At 40.2% G+C, this 20336-nt stretch overlaps 1 protein-coding gene across 1 annotated transcript; it reads right to left on the bottom strand.

The window, feature by feature from the left end:
• Nucleotides 1-496: 496 nt before the first annotated feature.
• On the bottom strand, nt 497-20097 carry BEND3 (BEN domain containing 3). The gene is made up of 4 exons (XM_053938896.1): nt 19729-20097; nt 10964-11008; nt 10295-10515; nt 497-5363 (listed from the first exon to the last, which is right to left on the bottom strand). Exons 2-4 carry the CDS (start codon nt 10995-10997, stop codon nt 3090-3092), a joined length of 2529 nt encoding a protein of 842 aa, XP_053794871.1. The 5' UTR covers nt 10998-11008; nt 19729-20097; the 3' UTR covers nt 497-3089.
• Between the last annotated feature and the right edge of the window lie 239 nt (nt 20098-20336).

Genomic DNA, 20336 nt, shown 5'->3' with positions numbered 1-20336 from the left:
CACCTCTCTTTTATGTGCTGTTTTATATTTGTTACAGAACTTCTAAGGAAATGTTTAAGTTGTAGAAAATGTGTAAGATGCAAAAATAAATAATAATACTACACTGTTTCTTTTAGAAAGCTTAGAAATGGGCTATTCAATACTTACTGAAAGCTGATATAGTTACACTCTACGAAGTAGAGACACTTGATACCCACCTTAACTGGGTAGGTAGAAAGTAATGCTTATCCATAGGAAGTCAGTGTGCATGGCTACGTATGCACCCAACACTTAAATATCTAGCAACCCTCCTATCACAGTTTCACCAAAATTTTAAGTTTATGCCTTTAAACAGAAGAAGTCTGAAAGACAGAAAAACCTGTAAATGGCTCCAGCAAACCTTTGGTGTTTTCCTTTATGTATTTGTCCAATTACCTAAGGTTATCTCAGACCTTAGTAAGAGACTTTATAGGAAAATTATCCTGCTTGTACCTGAACAATCACCAGACAACATTGCTCTTGTATGAAAATAATAGACCTTTAATATATTTACAAGACTAACCAACTGGATGAAGTGGCTGTACTTCAGATTCACTGCAAGAGCTTTTGTTAGTGAACTATGCCACTATTTATATGTCTGTATTTTCTTGATATCAGTTATAAATCATACAATCAAATGAATCATGAAAGGGTTGTGAAGAGTTGGACAAAAGGAATGTACACAGCAATAAGAAGAGAAAAAAACCACAAAAATATTTTTATACCCAGTTTCAAAAATTTTCATTTTTATGGTCAAAGTTGTCAAATTGTTTTTTTCACTACTTTTTAGATAATATCAATTGACTGATTTTTGACTTAATATCAACATCTACAGTAAAAGCCAGTACGTCTCAAACTTGCATGCTAGCTAGTAACATCTATCCCTTGTAAAAAATTTCAATATATATTGAATTCTTCTGGTAGCTTTGATATCACTAAGTGGTGAAACGTATGACATTAAGATAAGAAAATAAAATTATATTTCTTACCTTTTGGCCAGCCATTTGCAACCACAAATTAAACAGCCGTTAAGATCTTCGGTTATTTTATATATACCACGAAAGTGCATGTAAAAAAAATTTCAAGGAGTTTCTAGGTAGCATACAATGACAAGAGAGTCTTGGTTTCTGATACATTCAATTTGATAAATTTATGCACTAAAATGAACAGATGCAGACATTGTGGTATCAGTTCTTTATCTTTGGTAAAATGATTTTGATTTATTATAGCCGTATTTGCTCTGATATCCATTTTGAGTATGGTCTGCTATTACTTAAACCAACAGGAAACATTTAAATGGATATAAACAGTATCAATGTGTTGTTTAGTACATTCATGACCTTTTTCATACATTCTCTGAGAATGTTTCTAGCATATGGGCAAAATGAGCAAATGCTACTAACTATAATTTACTCCCAGTTTAACACATTACATTTACTAGTTCTTGCCATCAGGAAAACCATTTTGTTTTCCTTTTAAAGGGATCAATATGAGTCTAAGAACAATACATTCTAAAAATCTGAAGTAAAAATATCAAATATTTTGTACTTCCTTACAAATGCTAAAATAGAAAATTACACTGGAACTGACTTAAAATTTGCTATGACCCATCTAAGTAAACAACAGAAAAAGACCACAGAGAACATCAACAATTGCTCCAAGGTGTTCCAGTGATGCTCTATAGGCAACCACTGTCTTTACTGTATTAAGAATCCATAATTGATTCTCTCTCACCATTTCTATCAGTATTAATTGAAAAAAAAAAAAAGAAAGAGAAAACTAGTTTTAAAGCAGCACTCTCCAGTGACAAGTCATACAGCAAATTCATATTGGGTTCTGGATGGTCTTTGTTACACTCGGACATATTAATGATGTAAACTTGACCATATGAACCTAAGTTATACATATGCAGTTATGTCTCCAAATAGCTACTAATTACACTAAAACAATTTGGCAAAGTGAGAGAGTTCTGTATCCCTACAACCAAAATATCCAGATGCTACTGCATTCATGGAAAGAGTAAGTTACATTACCACAGCTCATATGCTGGGACCCTGAAACACTGGATTTCACCACAAAACCAATCTTTGCACATACTTTTTATATATGCAATTTAATATCAACACTGGAAACCTTTGGAATCATGATTTTGATAGAAAGTAAGGTCTATAATTTTTTTTAAGTTTTTGTTTCGGGTCTTTTTAATGTTGCTGTTGCTTCTGCTATTTTACAAACAGGGTGGCAAGCAGATGATGGGAAGACATTCCACGGGTATAGGCTTGGGTCTGTTTTGCTGGCTTTACCCAAGACGAGGAACCCTCAGTCACTCCAGCAGTTACACTGGACAAAACAATAACAGAACTCATAGGGGCAGGATCAAGCTTGTGGTGTCAATACAAAAAAAAAAACCCTGTTCACACAGTGTCTATGCTCATGTCTCAAGTCTTCAACAGAAATTCTTGATTTTAGAAATAAAACCAATGTAACAGTAAAAAATGCAAATGACACCATTCTAACCCACTCTTTGACACATTATAACTTCCAATACCTCAATATCATGAAGAACACAACAAGTGTGAAGCTGAAGTTACTGTAGAAGCCAAGTCTAATATTCCAATGATTTCCAATGAAAATGGCACTTTCAAATTTAAATTAAGCTTAGTCTACACATTTCAAAATATGAATTAATTAAAAATACTGTTTATAACGGTATAATGACAAACTGCTCTTGAAGAGCACAACCATAAAAAAAAATTCTTTATTATTAGAAAGTGATAGAAAAGGAAGATGCAGAAATGGGGAGTGGAGCAATAGTTTCAATACATGTATTTGCACCAGTGAATATCATGCTCTTAGCGAGTCATTGATAGCTGTCACTGATGGTCTTTACCCATGTACAAATGTAGTCAGCCACTTCCCACTGCTGCAGTGCCAACAGAAATGCAACACACACACTGAAATGCAACAAATTTAGTGCTTTACTGTCCCAGGTGCTGAGAACCCTCAGCTCCTGACAGGCCCTTCAGTCTAAACCAAAGCATACTCTTGACAATAATTTAGTGGTCAAAGTCTTAGCAGTTTAAAGAGCCTGTCACTTTTTTTGCTTTCTTAGCTTTTTTCAGTATATCACACTTTTTCCTGTTAGGACGCCGGCACCTTTCATCGATGCTCGGTATACATTCATAATGCCAAACTTCTTCCATTTTCTCCACAGGATAAACTGCCTCCACATAATGACGGATCAGTCTCAGTCTGATGGGATCAAGCTGTTTTTTATTACAAGCACCTGAATGGTTGTACTGCAGTCTCAGATTCTCCGGAGTAAAGAGTTCAGGAAAGAGTCTTACGAGAAGCCTGGCAGCAAAGTTGCCAACCGACAGGCTCTGCTGCACTATCTCTCTTACCTCCTTATCAGACAGTAAATACAGAGAAGGCACAGGGAAGTCTGGATTAGGAACAACAAGTTCATCGAGTGGTATCTTGCAAAAATCCTTGCTACTTCTTTCCGGAGGCAGCGGCGGCCCTTCAAATTCTTCTCGAAATCTCTCAGGGTTTATTGCATAGGTGAGAAATTCCCTCCTGTCGGGCCCTGGCACGTGGATTTTCCGTTGCTGTTGGTACGAGCGCCTTTGCTCCGTGTCTCTTCGTCGACACCTCTCGTCAAGCTTCCCAACAAACTCCAATGTCCACACTCTGTCATTCTTTGCTCTGGGGTACAGTATCTGCACATAATGTCGAATTAATTTAATTCTAGTGGGGTCAAGCTGTTTCTTGCCTAAAGATCCGCTACAGTTGTATTGCTTCCGTAAGTTTTCATGAGTGAATAGTTCAGGAAATAAGAGAACAAGCAATCGGGAAGCAAAGTTGCCTATGGAAAGACTGCTTTCATATATGCTTTTAATCTGTTCTTTGTTCAACAGGTAATCCGGGACAGGGACATCAAAATCAGGAGGGGGAAAGTCAAGTTTGTCAAAATCTATGGGTACAAGCCAAATTTTTTTTGACCGTCTGCCAGGCTTTTCATATTCAAAACTGTCTTCCACTTTTATGATTGATACATCATCTGGTAAACTAGAAGAATCGTAACAGTCATCTCTCATCTGGTCACATTCACTTCCATCCATATACGTACTTTCAAGCTCATCATTTATTCGCTGAACACACTGCTGCAACCAGGCTTCTTCTTCTTGCACATCTGGAAAGTAAATTTCAGTGTACCTACGGATTATTTGAAGCCGATGAGGATCCAGCAGTTGTTTTCCAGAGTCTCCAAAGCAGCTGTACCTTTCAGCTAATTTTCTGTGGTCAAAGAGTTCTGGAAAAAGTCTGTGTAACAAAAAAACAGAAAACTCTCCTGGTGAAGAAGCTTCATCTAAAAATTCATTGAGATCCTGAGCATCCAGCATGTAATCTGAGGCAATGATATTACTCCTGTCCAAGGACAAAGCTTCTTCCTGCTCTTTATCCTCCATAAAATGAGAGGATTCGACCTGCTCAGTATCATAAAAACTGGATGATTGCACATTCTGCTGACTGTTTTCCATTTCCCTTTGAGCCCAAAATCTATTGAAAAAATCGTTGACTTGAGGCAAGCACTCCAACTGCCACACAGCTGTATTCTTCACAGAAGGGTAACAAACTTCCACATAGTTACGAATAAGCTGCAGATGAAGAGATTCAAGTTTCCTTTTGTTGAGAAAGCCACATGCACTGCAGCTCCTACCGAACTCATCGTCACTGAAGAGCTCTGGGAAGAGCTGCACGAGCAACCGGCAAGCCAGGTCCCCGCCCGATGTGCTTTGATCCATGATTTGTTTGAGTTCCGTAGAAGTCAGCTGGTACTCTGGGGGAGGCTTGAAGTCAGCAACGGACTCTGCTGGACTGACTTGCTTTTTAATTCTGCTAACCTCCAGAGACAGCAGGTCAACTTTACTGTGAAGCTGAGTCATATTGGTGTTGAGGGTGTTCAGCGTGTAAAACATTTTCTGTATCAAAGAATATATATTTGATTCTGAATCTGCTGTGGCTGCTGCTACTGCAATGGCTGTGGCCGAGTCTCTTTTGCGTTGATCGTTCAAAGTCCGAATTTGCGAGGGACTGCTAGGGTTGATTTTTTCAAACAATTCGTAAGAAGCAAACTGCTCTGCTCCTGGTGGGTTCTTCTTCTCTGTGATTTTGTGTGAGATGCCATAGAGAGGTTTTTTATAAGATGGAGTGATTATGTCACTGAAGGATTCTTCTTCACAGAGCCATGTTACATTAGAATTCTTGTTCTTGTTTGTCTGCTCTGCATTTACCTGAGTGGGTGAGCCAGCATCTCTGTTCCTCATGTTTGAAAGGAAGCCCTTGAAATGAATAAATACTGTATTAGCAAGACAGCCTTAAAGATACTAGCTATAAATATGTGCTCCTTAAGCAAGCACTGTTACATAAATATGCAAGTCAAATTTTCTCCAGGGGACTTGTTGTGTTAAATATTAAAAATCAATAAGTTCACTAGGAAAAATAAAAATACAGTGAAGTATTAGTTAGGCTGCCTTTCTGTTTTCCTTTTTTTGGCTCATGGCTTTCTCCATGGAAAAGAAATGCAATAATAATTCTTAGTACTCTCTACCCACAGAGCTCTAATTACTCCCCCAAATTAAGTATCATTAGGCTTCACCTTGCATATGAGGATCTTGGGCTGTCAAGAATTTGGGTGGCAACAAGTCAGCAACAGAGCCAAGAATAGCATCTAGATTTTCTGACTCCTAGTCCTGTGACCTTGCCATTGCCTCCAACAACTGCATTTAACATTCCAGCACTCTCTTTAGGTTAGCTTTTGAAAATGTCACAAAGGCTATAAACAAAAAAATATGCTTATTCTCTTTTTTTCTGATGTGAAAAGTTTATATACAGGTTTTAAAAAATGTCTTTATAATGGTGCAGAACTACTAAACAAATCCTAGAAATGACTTAATTTTTAAAAGGTATTCTATTTAAATAATAAAAAAGTGGAAAGTACCTTGGTACAATATCTTTTTAAAAAGGAAGCCTAACAGAAGATTTCTTTATTTCTGAAAGGCAAGGAAGTTTAGACTCATGGATTTCTAACTTTCTTAATTATTTAAACTATATAAATTTATATAATTTATAAATTATATAAAACCAGTAATGAATTCTAAGGACTTAATGTGCTTAATTATTTGTAATTATTCCTCATTGCTTGAAATTGGAAGCAAGCATTTTCATTGTCTCACAGTAGATATGCAGGGCTTGGGTGATTTGAGGTTTTTTTTTTTGAAAACACGTGGATATTGCAAATAATTCTTAAAAGTTAAGCAGATACAACAGAATCAAAAATCCAACATAAAGAATTCAAACATGAGAAAACATTCCCAGATTTGTAAATGTTTCTATACTGAAACAATTTTCTTGGCTTGTTCTGTAGAACATTAATTAGATAAAACACTACAGAATTTGCATTCAAGTATTAAAACAAATGAAACACAGACTTCAGGTCTGAGCTAAGAGCCACGAGAAATATGAAATCCTAGTGAAGGCCCCATTATGTCTTACAGTGAGGAACTAGAATTAAGGTTTCTTTCTTGAGAAACAGAACTGTAACTCATGAAATCAATGTGGTCCCTATATGTAATCACACTTGGCATCTGCTTACTGCAGTGACAAATTGAATCTAATTATTTTTTAATTTCTAATGCAATGTATACTCAAAGGAGACTCAGAAAGAACAAGCTGGTTTCCACTCCAAGTTTAGAAATCAGCATTCAATTGAACCAAAGCTGTTTCCAAGTTCTGCTCTCACTCACAAAACATTACCCTACATAAGAAACCTTGTGTTTGCACATCCAAAGTTGCGTGGAGAGATGATCAAATGAAAATATAAAGCCAAAGCGACGCATTTCAGTGAGCAGAATCCCTAGCTGTCAGGGTGCCTAGGACACCTGGTTTCCAGGTCCCAGTTAGAAGACTGTCCCACTCCAGTCCCACTCATAACAAAGCCAGAACAGCGACTGAACTGCGAGCAGACTGAAATCCACATTGCCCCGACCGAACTGCAGGCTCCTAAGCTGGGACTGAAGTTGTCATACACCACCTATACTTGTCAGTGAAGAAACAGAGGTAGTTCCAGATGGTAACAGAGCTCTGCCACATAGACATCACCTGAAAGCAGGCCGTGAAAATCTCCACTGACAATGTGCACAATACTGCTCTCCAGTCAGGCACACAAACTGAATTACAAAGCTTTTTACTATTTTAGATTTGAAGAACAAAACACTTCTTACACAACCAGTGAGACCTTCCACCTAAGTTACTCTTTCATTAACACTCCCATTAACTGAGAACTTACCAAATATTCCTTCAGAAACAGCATATGACTCTCTCAATTCCTTCTCTACTACTAAAACACCTTGCTGCTAAATAGCTTGCCACAGGCCACCAGGTATCTGTCAGTTCTCATTTGACTTCCTGCTGTTTATTTTCCCTAATTAATTATATAATAAAACTTGGCAATATGAGGGTAACTTCTATTGATGTGCACCTCACACACAAAGTCAAGCCAAATCAATATTAGAATGTGTATTAAAGAACATGAATTCATTATTTTGACAGTAAGATCATTAAAGTTTGCAGTCTCAGTTTTGGACACTGTGCTCTGGTACTCATGCTAAGAACTACAGCAGATCTTCACTACAATAGCAGCTGAACTTCTTCCTTCACCAATGCAGCTCTCAGTGGCCAGATCTGGCTGCAGGATGGATTTGCATTTCAGAATATTTGCATTTCAGAAACACACAGTCAGTGTTCTCCTAGCAGATGACAAGAAAAAACATTTGGGGCTTAAAAATATTTAAGGATATTTTAGTTCAGATACATTCTCATTTTCTTTTCTTTTGCTTTTAATTATCTTGTCTATAGTTTCCATCTGGGAAGAGCACTATCCACACCATAAATACATGGCTTTTGTAAATTCTCCAATTTAACGAATTCCTTTTCTGTAATGCTGATCTTTAAACATCCACGAATTTCAGATAATACTGCACCCATTTAAGATTATCAGTTCTAAAGTACTATCAAAAAAGAAGCAAAGATATTTGTTCTATGAGACTCAATGTATGTAAGATAGCACTGCTTTTTATACTACAGTTGCACAGCAAGTTTTTATGTTCTAAACATTTTATGAACATTTGCAAAGCGCAGTATTTTGCAAAACATCGACCAATACAAGAAATTGTGAAATAGTCTTTCACATACTCTCTTGAAATCCTAAGCCAAGTTTTAAAAGTTGCTTAGTTATTGTTCTGCTCAATGCTCAAGTCCATTTATGACCTTTGTTATGCTTAATAAACAAAGTCTAAATATCTGTAAGAATACAACGCAAAATATTCGAGCTCAGGAGTAAAGAATAAATAAATATAGGAGCAAGAAACATAGATTCTTTTAGACACATAAGAATACGGAAAAGTTCTGCACATAACTTTTTTAAACTTACTATCTTCTACACACTGTTTTTTTAAAAAGAAAATCAGGGAAAATTAATTCCTGATTATGAAGTGGCATTCAAAATTTCAAAAAAAAAGGGAAGTCTTCAGATAAAAAGTAATTTAGTAATGTAATTACCAGTTCAAAAGAAGTACAGCTCTGTTTATATCATAGATAGATGCCTATATGGCATGCAGTAAAAATACACTACAAGCAAAACATTCTTTAGAATAATTAAGATTTTTTCCATTGTTTAAATAGAAATAGTTAATAAAGTCATCAATTAAAACAAAATATTCATATTAGAGAAGTAATTAACTTAAAAATGCTGTTAAGATTGAGGACTGTTTCTGGTTGGTTATTTAACTAAACATGCTGATTCATTGGGGTCAGCCAAGAATGAATTTTCATCATTATTACTGGGTCAACTTCTGATATTATGAATCGAAAGTTATAATTAACTTCAAATTAAACTTTAAAATTTATTAATGGCAAACAGGAAAATGCAAAGCAAGCACAGTTCAGAGACCATTATAAAGCTCTTTTAAGAATCTGAATGTAAGGAAAACAATTGTAAAAAGAAAAAGAGAAAGGAAAAGAAAGAAACCGTGTAATAAGATTAAAACCTACCTACCACAGGCATTCAGGGGAAAAAAACAGCCGTAAGAAGTCAGAGAGATGATAGTCAAGAAAAAGAATCACAGAGAACTATGGCTATAAAGAAGACATGAAATGTGCAAATACAACATAGAATAACTGGCTAGGTAGCAAAAGAGCAGAAAAGGATACGTGCATTAGGATAGGTCACAAACTAAATATAACCCAGGGCCAGAAGTTATTCAAAAGAGGATGAATTTGAATCTAGGTTATTTTAATAAAGTGCTGAGTGTGAAAAACAGGAGGTCATTATAGTGCTCTAGAGAGTGGCAGGAGAGATGTGACTATCCAACACTGGACACTAGTCTTTCTGGACTCTCAAACGGAACAACAAAAATATAAGGTGACTCCTGAAGAAGAGCTGAAAAAAAGAGAATTTAAATCTTGGAAAGGAAGGACTGAGAATGAACATCATCACATGAATTTTCCCACATGCAGAAGATTTTTTCTAGAACAGATGATCATTGCTCTCCATACTGAAAAGAACAAGGACTAAAAGAAACTAGCTCAATTTCAGCAGACATTAATTAAAATCCACTATTGCTAGAGAGGTGAAACACAAGATCAGGATAATGGAAAAGATTGGGCATCTCCTTCACTGGCTAAAGAAACATCTGGATTGTCCCAAGCTGGGACAATCTGCTGTAATACATTCCACTCTTGATATGGCTGAAATCTTCTGTATCCCTGCATTTTTATCCTTCAAATAATACACTAATTTATATGGGTCTCACTGACATTAATTTTTTGTTACAGAAGAAAGAATTACAGCCATGATTCTACCACTCAGGATCAAGCTGAAGGACTGTGTGACATGAGAGGAACTGTAATCAGAGTAATGCTCAGTTACTCCAAATCACTGCCCCTTCCTATGTTATCTGCTGAACAACAAAAATACAATTCACATAAATGAATTAACCTATAACTATTAACTGTATTTCATAAATATGATCACTTCCATGTTATTTAGAGAATACCCAGCCATGTGTAAACTGGCTTTAGATTAGCCACATTTGCAACAAACTCATTACCAATGCAAATTTAGTTAAAAGACTTGCATTTTACTTATAGCAGCAGAGAATTTAGCCTAGGAAATATGAACCAAAAATATCACAGTCATGTACAGAGAAGTCACCTCTTGTGTAAAGCGTCTCTTCTTCACGCTGGGGAAGGCATCCTGCTGGCCTCCTGACCCATCAGAGCCAAGGGAGGTCTGTTTCCGTTTGTTGGAATCCTGCAGGCAAGTCACTGCGCCATCCAGCGAGTGCTTCTCAGCAGATCTGGAAGTTACCGAGCAGTCTAGAGCTTCATCTTCATTTTCTGTTTCTACTTTCACATTTTTTTTAGGAATTTTTACTGAAAAAAGAGAACATTTAGAAAGATAAAGCACCCTCTCCAAAAAACCATGATATCCTTACTATAATGTTCTGTGGTTTGTTTCTTTTTACGAAAATGTGTTTTGAAGAACTTCATTATTTTTTAATACTTCTATGGTAATTGTATATTGGGGCCACCTCAAAGTCAAATCATTCAGTTTTCCAGTAAATGACAGTTTCTTCTCCAAAGAAGAATCTAAAATATAAACAAATAATGTTACAGGAGGAAGATTTTTTTGGAGGGGAGGAAGGATGTAGAGCAGAAATAATAATGACTAACAAAGATAATGCCCTATTTTAGGTAACTTTTTAAAAAAACATTAGTATAATTTGTCTTGATCCAACTGTATTCTTTATTAGGTGACAAATGCTTTAAATCAACAAGTATTTTTGCCTGATCAAAAATTATACAAAGTATAATATTTTACCTTCATCATCATCAGTGATTTCAGCTGAATTCATCTTCTATCTCACTAAAGAACAACACAAAAATACAAAAATAAATATCAGCATCTTCTGGAATCAGGGAATATCTACATCTCCTCCTGTAATTACTTTTTATCTAGAAGTATTGAGTTAACAGCCCACAGATGACAGTCTTTCCAGTCTGTATGTTTGTAATAACTAGTTATTTTCAGTAACCTTCATGGCTATCTATAGACCCATCAACATGCAAACTATATTGTTGATAACATACAGCAGATAGGGAACTATTTAAAACTCTATGTCTTTTTCTGATATAGTAAAAGTCATTCTAACCTTCTCTGTAGTGTCTTGGCAGTATATAAATGGAAGTTAACTGTATTAAAGTCTTCACCCTGTACAAAATCACTATTATTACAGTCAAATGTTTTCATATTGTCCTTGTGGTTGACACAAAATCATCACAGAAAGAAAACTCATCATAAATCATACATGCTGGAGTAAGTTTTTATTTTAAAATCTTTGATCTTTTGATATAAATTGCATCAATTCCAGCAGAATAATGCACATAGATTACACTAAGACCCTTTTCTCTGTCAGTCTCTAAATAATTTGGTTTTGTAGGGAAAAGCAAATATATGTATTATGCTAGCATGATTTTAGTGTTACTTCTCACATGAAAAACTCATATGTATTTCTGTTTACTTGAAAACTAATTTTGCAAGTTACTTGGGGGCCAACATCAATCTCTGAATGTGTTTCTAAAAGATATCCTAAATCTTTGGCGATCTACAAAGCAAACAACTTAGTCAGATATCACTGACCCTTACAGGGCACGCAGCTGCAAACTGACACTCTCAAATGGTGAGCGGGTGACGGGCAAACTGTCACGCTCCGCTCGTGCTCCTCTACATGCAGCATTATGCCTATCTGGCCCCAGAATATTATTGCTTTACAAGTGCAAGTCAATAAATCCAGACAATCAAAAGTGTACATACAGCCCAGGAGTGGGAATTACAATGAAATTAATAAGAGAGATGGGGAGAGAAAGACAGAGAATCCGTTGTGGAGGGAAAAAGAGTCTGTACCTCTCTCCTGAATAATGCTGAATACTATATATATATATATATATATATATATATAGATATATATATTTACATCTCAAAATACTGTTAAAAAACTCTCTAAACACTTGAATGCTGTGTAGATATGAATTTCAATTTGTAGACAATTTGATGGCTGTAATAGTAACTATGAGGTTCCATTCTGGATTAGATTTTTTACGATTTACAATGGGTGGCATCCAAACAAAAGATGCACAGATTTATAAAATCAGCTTATACTGGGCCACCCTTGAAGCCAAGATACTCTTTGATGTGCTGATCTTCTACATGGCCCCTATATACAGGCTTGTAAAGGGCATCCTCAAGGGGATATAATGAGATTGTCTTCATCATCATGTATAAAAATAAGCCTCTCCCAATTGGATGTAGAGCTACTAAAAACCCCTCAGATACCTTCTCCTTTTACCCACCATTATTCCCTATTTCAGGACTTGCATTTATGAATTGATTCATATATCAATTATACCAGTTTAACAGTACCATAATCATGTCACTTAAACTTCTGCAAACTCTCTAGACATAACAGCCTGAAACTAAGTGGCCCACATCAATTTCTAAACCACCTGATAAGCCCTGATATGGGTTAATACCAGGTCTTATTAACTCAACAGTATTTACAGATTTAGACAAAGCCACTACAGCTCTTTGTGAAAAATCCTACGGCAGTCTACCTCTCACAGCCCCATCAAAAAGCTCTCCTGGACCTTAAGAAAATCCCATTGTACTAACAGTTCATATTTTGCCCTGATATCCCACATACATTGATAGTTACTGCCTGGATCTTCCTTGCACTTTTCCATGCTGCACTAGGTGTGGCTCTGAGGGCTGGGGTACAAGAGCAACTCGTGCCAGTGCTCAGGGAGTGTGACACACAGTCTTTTTGGGAGGCCCTGAGGTGATAATAAGCAAATCTATCAATACCACTACAGAATATTTTAAAATGGAGATCAAAATGATTTTTCATATAATCCTAGACTGATTCATCAGAGCAAAACAGTAAAAAATGTTAACCACAAAGCCAGAAGACAAGATTAAAAGGTGGTAGTGGATGAAACAACACAAAATATGTAGGAGGGAATATATGGAATTATATTTTCTTTCTAATTCCTGTTATTACTACTGTTATTCAAATAGAAAGAATGCTTTAGAAGAATTCCTATCAGAGAAAAAAATCAAGCTGAAAGGAGAAGATAAATGAGTGTCTGAAGAGCCACTTTTTAACACTGGAAAAAAGTGAAAATTAAAGCAAAGCAACAGTTAACTTTCTAAAGGAAACAACATTAGGAAGGCCAAAGCTACCCTGAATTCAGGTCAAATAACACTGAGTCAAAACATTGTTTCACAAGTTTGAAATACAGTGTTAACTTTTGGGTTTTTTTAATCTGAAAACTGCCAGAATACAATTAAAAGTGAATAGTCAAAATCAGTGTCAGAACCAACAAAGCCTAGGAAGACTGTGCTCCACACCTGAGCTCTATGGTGCCAAAAAAAGCACCAACTCCAACTTCTTTCATTTTTTTGGGAGCCCTAGTAATAATCTCTTTCTTTATCTAGTTTCCTGTCTTCTTTGTGGGATTGGTAAGAACTCTGGTAGTATGAGAAAATGAAGCACATCAAACATATAACAGCTTCTGTTGAGAGACAGGATTCAATTGTCCCTTTGATTTCCTGCCTTGCAGCCCCACCTGCTCCCTTGGTCAAGCATGGGTGCCCACCTTAACCTTCCATCTTGATAAACTGTCTCACTTCTTTTTTTCCCTGGGTCACTTTCCTTGTAATTCATAGAGGTAAAGGGCCCAGCTTTGCACAAGGTTTGGGCTGGAAAGGAGGAATTAAAATCTCTCCTCATACCAGCAAGCCACTGGCTTGGTTCAACTATTTAATGATACCTTATTTATTCCACTATCTCACTTCAAATTCAGGTCACAGTGAACCCATGAGTGACTAGCGAGCCAACGAAGAGGCACCAACAGAGCAACTGCATCATCGCTCCCACAGGAAATTAGGATTTATGGAAAGGGGGAAAGCCTGTATCTGTTTCTGAGCGTGTCTGTGCATGCATGCCTATATAAGATTAACAACAATTTTGTCGATTGTTTCAAGTCCACTAAAGATAAAACTTTTCATATTCGTTAAAATATTGTTTGCTGTGCATCAGTACTTATGAATAACAATTACTTCCTCTTTAAAAGAGGTAGCAGTGTCAAGGTCTGTTTTGAGGTATCATTCTAACCCAGACTGTGAGAATAAGCAAAGCTGGAGTTAAAAAAAAAAAGTCTAAAAGACCTTGGGGCAAAATACTGCAAAAAGCAATTGAGTAAGAAATACATACAGTAAAGCAAACATCCAACAGTTGTTCCTTGTCGAGTATACAAAACATATTTCAATCTTATATGTATTTTTTTCAAAGCGTAAGATAAATATACTTATCATCATCAGCCTAATAATTACTCAATGCCATCTAGAGGACAGCTGTTAGCAAGTTCTAGGAAAGAGTGAACACTCTGTGCTGAAGCTGGGAGCCCACTGTGAAGTTGTGACTGGCAGAGCAACCAGCTTTGGCAGCTTTATTTTGCTGGGATACAGACAGATGCTGCACTGCATCCTGTTTTCTGGTGAATCCTCTGGAAGAAAGATTCCAAAACAAACCAAACACCTACAACTATGTCAGCAGCCAGATCTAAGGGAGTAGGGAAAGAAGGGGAGTCCTGGCACACCTTGTCTGTGGGACAAATTCCCTTTCCACAGATCTTGCTCTTTCTTCTCATCAGACTAGGCAAAGAACAAGACAGTTCAATGAAGGGACTTAACACTCCCTACTTCGATTGCTCTCACTTAGACATCTGCCTCTATTCCAAAAATGTACCAGGTCATGACACTTAACTGCACTGTTGTATCATTTTGATAATGACATTCCACATTTAAATGGTATTACCCATGGTTAACAGAGAAGCTCAATGCACAGGACAGTGCTGGGAGTTCCAAAGTATGGAAGAACACCTTAAAAACAAGGTTTTGGAATGTTTCTCTGTGCATTTAGAGTTAACGACCACGCTGATGCTGCTTTTGCATGTAGAACAGAACATGGGAACCATTTACCAAAATGCACCTACCCAAAATATGCACTGAAGCCTTAAGGATTTAAAGCACTGGGGTACAACAGATTTTATGAGTAAGGGAAGAAATTGCAACTTGGAATGTATTACTCAGAATGTATTTCAGTCTCATATCATCTAATATAATGCACATTGCTACTTAAAAGTAGCATAAATGTGTACCTAGTTATTGATACACAAAACTAAATGAATCCTTACTGATTAATAGGTTAAATCTTCCCATAATGTGCATTCTCCTCCTCCTGTTTACCATCTAAGAATTACTCATGTGTTTGCCTTGGAGGATGCTTTCCTGACCCCTCTTATGATTTTGACCATTATAAAAGCACAAGGCATGGAGAAAAGATCTTGCTCATAGTGCAAGATGTAGGCAGTTCTCTGCCTTTGCAATCATTCTTAAAGAAAACCTGACTGATCATTTTCACATCCTGACTTAAAAATGGAACAAAAAAATTCCATCAAAAAAAAATGCTGCTGTACTGCTGTTTGTAACTAAAGTAACTCTGTACTCTTTGAACTCCCGTATCTAATGTACTAAGTTCTGACAAATTAAAAAAAATAGTGTAAAAACCACACAGGAAACTATAAAACTGTACACATACTGCATGTGGAAAGCAACTTGGATTTCATCACACTTGTTAATGGTAATCATAAATGAAAATTAATCACTACCTTAAAAAAGATACCAAATAATAACAGCAACAATAATGATGATTACCAGTTTTATAGAAGCTTGCTGTTTAGAATTTAACTCCTCGCATAACATTGTATTGTTCAATTCACTAATGCATGGTAGAGTGTAGAAGTTGCTTCTTGGATGCACATTGCCCCACAAAGTATTTTAGCTTCTTCATGTAGGTTGGCAGGAACGTCCCTAATTCTTCATTATTGACTACAAGAATATTATTAAAAACACAGGGATTGAGACGTTGTTTATTAAGTTTATTCCCTTTAAAACCTCATGGTGGTACATTGCTTCATATATAAAACTCAGATCATAATGAAAAGTGTTCTTGAGTTCTGTTTCTGAGGAGGTCAACTGTTCTATGTTTTGGGCAAATATTAAGACATACATGTTTGCTAGTAACATTAAATATGTGTTTGATAACATATGCAGAATAAACCTCTCAGTTTCATTAGCTTTCACCATGCAGTGAAAGATACAACGCCCCTCTTACAGCATAGGTATCCTAAAAAAGTTAAATAAATGAGGAAGACAAAAAAAAAAAGCTGATCTTTTAAGGAGATGACACTAGCTAAATTTTACAAGACGTGTACATTGAACTGCTGTTTAACAACCAAAATTAGCACCTCCTCTTACACATATCATCCTGTAACAGAACTTTTATCACAAAATTGCTATGGTATTAAACTACGTAACTAGAGTATGATTTATCCAGAGCCAATCAAAAGCACTGTACAGATATTCATTCTCAGCAATTGACAATGAATAATCAATTAATCTCAGTGAACACTCAAGTGTCTGTTCTGCTCCCTGTCTTGGACTCTGCCTGTATTTCCTAACATGCACTGGGTGAACCACAGAAAGTAACCAAAGCTTCCCATGGGAAGTCCAGAGCCTTGCAAGCTGGTGTGGGTAGGTGGAAGCAGTCCCATTCCACGCAGCAGGTGAGTAAGAGGGCTGCTCTAATTGCCTAGCAACGGTGTGGAACTCTGTCCCTTGTGGTGTTTTAGAAGACTGATTCCTATAGACCAGTTGGAAATAATGAGAGGAAATAACAATTCTCAGCACCCAGCCCTGCAGTCCCAGAGTCAAAAAGGACTGGAGGCGTGTGCTCTCTGCTCAGGCTGCCCAGGAGCTGCCTCCTGTTCAGGGTGTGTGCTGCTCTCCAGACTGTCTCTTGGAAAGCTCCCCTGCTGGGCTGAGAAGCAAACCTAGAGAACTGCGAGTTCTACGCTCTGCTTTGGGTGCCAAGTAATCTGCATCTTTTTTTCCCTAGCTGTAGCACTGGGTTCAATAATTTCAATATTGCAATTATCCTCAGGGTAGATTTTATTCCTCTGATTCGTAAAAAACAATGCAACTCAAATTCAATTCAACTAAATTAGACATAAATACCATCCCAAGACTGAGCTGGAAAATGTATTTCTTAGAGGCAATGTTTGCCTTTTGTTCAGGTCTATGAGCCAGTGATTTGACTACAAATTTTACGTAATATTGACAAGGCCTTAAAAATTTTGAAGCAGAGGTTTGAAGAAGTCCAATACCTGAAATCACCTTAATAAAAAAAAGCTATGAAGCAAAAACCAGGTAAGTTATTTGAAATTGACCACACATCTGAAGGAAACTGAGATCTGAATGTTGCCTCATTTAACTGAGGAAAGAGCAAAATGCAAGTAGACAGTATATGAAATACTAAAAGCAAATGCTTTCTATTCTATTCTATTCATTTTGAGGTAGTAGGGTGCTGCAGTGTTATTTCTCAATAAAATTTGTTCGTGATATCCAGTACTGACACTTGTAATATTAAGTACTGTAGAGTACTGTAGAAAACAGTATTCCAATATTACAAGCATCTGACTACAAATACATGAATAGTAAGCTCTAAAACTACAAAGAAAAAGATTTTAAGAAACCAGCAGATGTTGTTGGAAGCACTACTCTTATGGACAATAAAAATCCCTATACTGTCATATTTTGAAAACCTCTTTTGCTGACCTGTGGTGCAGGACATGAAGCCTCAAATCTCCACTGAAGCCAGCCTGCAACAAGGGTATTTTTCCAATAGGACCAAGAGGGCATGTTCTTAATTTGCGTCTTTCATATTTTGTTTTAATTAAGTTAAATATGCAGATTAAATATTTTTTTTAATTTAAAAATTAAAAAAACCCAAACAACAAAAAAATCAACAAACCAAAATCACTCTTCTCAGTTTTCTCAATCTGTCCTCTGTACTTTTACCAAACGGCAATTTAATCTTGCAGGGATCAGCAAAACACTAACCTGGTTTATTTCCAGCAGTAATGCATGAATTTGTCTTTTCTTCGACCACGTGTTTTCCACTGGTCTATTAAAAACATTTTGCTTTCCTCTCTCCCCTCTCACTCTGCTTTTATTTTAAAATACTGTTCCATCTGAACTTCGGGCAGTTTAAATTCTCCTCCAAACTGCATTCAACTTCCGTTTATTTTTATCCACTGAACTTACCTAAACTATGAAAATACTTTGTCAAGATAAAAATTCAGCTGGTCCAATGCTGAGTTTGATTTAGCAGGAGATAAGAAGAAAATGTACGAGTACACATGGGTAATTATTTGTTTTATGAGATGTAAATCATTACAGTTGGAAACAGGGAAAAGGTTTCTCTTTCCCTGCTTAGATGTCTCTGCCCCATGGGTCAGGCAGCGACAAACCCTACTCACACTTCAACCCAAAAAAACTCTGGGACTGCGTCAACGCTATGTGGGAGCCGTCACATGGCCGTTGGCCCGTGGCCGGCTCGCATTCTGCTGGTTCAGAGTTTGTTCCCTTCTATTTACAAAGGGCTGTGTGGACACACCGCAGGGAAAAGTAGGGTAGAGGCAGCGGGCGACCAGGGGGGAGCGGGCGGTGATCGGGGCCGGGGCAGTGAGCGTGATCTGGGCGGAGGCAGCGGGTGATCGGGGCAGGGGAAGGCGCGGGTGACCTGGAGGGACACGATCGGGGCAGGGGCGGCCCGTTCCCCCGCAGTGCCCTTCACCGGGCCCCTCAGAGCGCGACCCAGCAAGGACCGACACGAATTCCAGCGCAGCCACCCGCCCGCCGCTCCTCCCGCCGCGTATGATAGGACAGGCGGGACCCCGACCCCGGCCCCGGCTCCCGGGGCACGCGTGGCCCCGCGAAGCCCCGGGGCGGTGCCCGGGCGGTGCCCGTGGCGGTGCCGGGCGCGGCCGGGGCTCCCCCCCGCGCCCGCCGAGGGGCGGCGGAGCGGCCGCCACGTGGGAGCGGCGCGCGCGGCGGCGGCGGCGCGAGGCCCCGCCCGGGGGCGGCGCTGCGGCGGGGGACGCCCCGCGCGCCCCGCACGCGGCGCGGCCGCGGCCGCTTCCGCGGTCAGACCCACGAGCCCGAGGCGGAGGCGGCGGTTGGTGCTTCCGGTCCGAACCCTGCCCGGGCGGATCTATGTGGCCGGCGCGCGGGGGAGGAGGGGGAAGGGGGTTAAGGTGAGGGTGGAGGTGACGGCGGCGTGACCGTTCCACTGCCCCCCCCCCCGCCCCCATCCCCCCGCGCTCCCTGCTGTCCCCCTCCCCCAGCCCCGCGGATGGAGGCACCCGGGCCGGGCGCGCGCCACCCGCGCCGCCGCAGCGCCCTTCGGAGCGGCGAACAAAGAGCCCCCCGCCCGCGCGGCCCCGGCAGCGCGGCCCCGGCCCGCGGGCGGCCGGGGGAGGGGCCGGCCCCGCGCTTCCCCCCTCGGCCCCCCCCACCGCCCCCCCTTCCCCGTTCTTCCCCCACCCGCCGGGGCGGCGCTCCCCGCTCGCCGTGGGGTGCGTGGAACGGCGCCCGTCCCCACCAGCGGCGGCAGCGAGACTTACCTCTGCTCCGCGCGGGGCCACGGGAGCCCCGGGGCGGCGGGGGCGGCTGGAGCGGCCGCCGCTGGAGCCCGCGCTTCCCCCCCGCTCTTTGTGTGCGAGGGTCCGCGCGCTGCGCTCTCGCGTGACGTGACGGGACCGTGTGTCATTTCCGCACAAGGACACCGAGCCCCGACCCGCCGCGGCCAGCGCCACCCGCCGCCCCGGGGCAGGGGCAGGGGAGGGAGGGAGCGGGGGTGGGGGGGAGAGCGGCCCGCTCCTCCCCCGTCCCCTGGCTCCCCACCCCCCGCCCTCCCCGGCGCTGCCACTGGGAACGCGCGCGGTTCCCACTGGAGACCCCGCGCGCCCCCGCGCCGCGCGCGCCCCGCCGCCCACTCGGTGCCGCGCGGGCAGAGGCTCCGCCGCCCCGCGACACGCCCTGCCCGGGACCCCGCGCTCGCACATGGGGCCGCCGCCGCTCAGGGACACGGCCCCGCGTGACGGGGCCGGGGACCGGCGGGGACGGGGCGCGCTCGCTGCCGGCGGCCACCGCCGCACGGAAAACGCGCGCAGCCCCCCCACCCCCCCCCCCGCCGCCCTCCCCGGCCTTTGCGCGGCCGGGCCGCTCCGCG

This window comes from Vidua chalybeata, chromosome 3, assembly GCF_026979565.1.
Source record: "Vidua chalybeata isolate OUT-0048 chromosome 3, bVidCha1 merged haplotype, whole genome shotgun sequence".
NCBI lineage: Eukaryota > Metazoa > Chordata > Aves > Passeriformes > Viduidae > Vidua > Vidua chalybeata.
This window is presented reverse-complemented; position numbering and strand designations above follow the sequence as displayed.

Coding starts and splice junctions, on each gene's coding strand:
- BEND3 (XM_053938896.1), bottom strand. CDS start 10,997: ATGAATTCAGCTGAAATCACTGATGATGATGAAG. Junction 10,516..10,963: donor AATCACTGATGATGATGAAG/GTAAAATATTAT, acceptor CTCTTTTTTCAG/TAAAAATTCCTAAAAAAAAT. Junction 5,364..10,294: donor AGAGACGCTTTACACAAGAG/GTGACTTCTCTG, acceptor ATTCATTTCAAG/GGCTTCCTTTCAAACATGAG.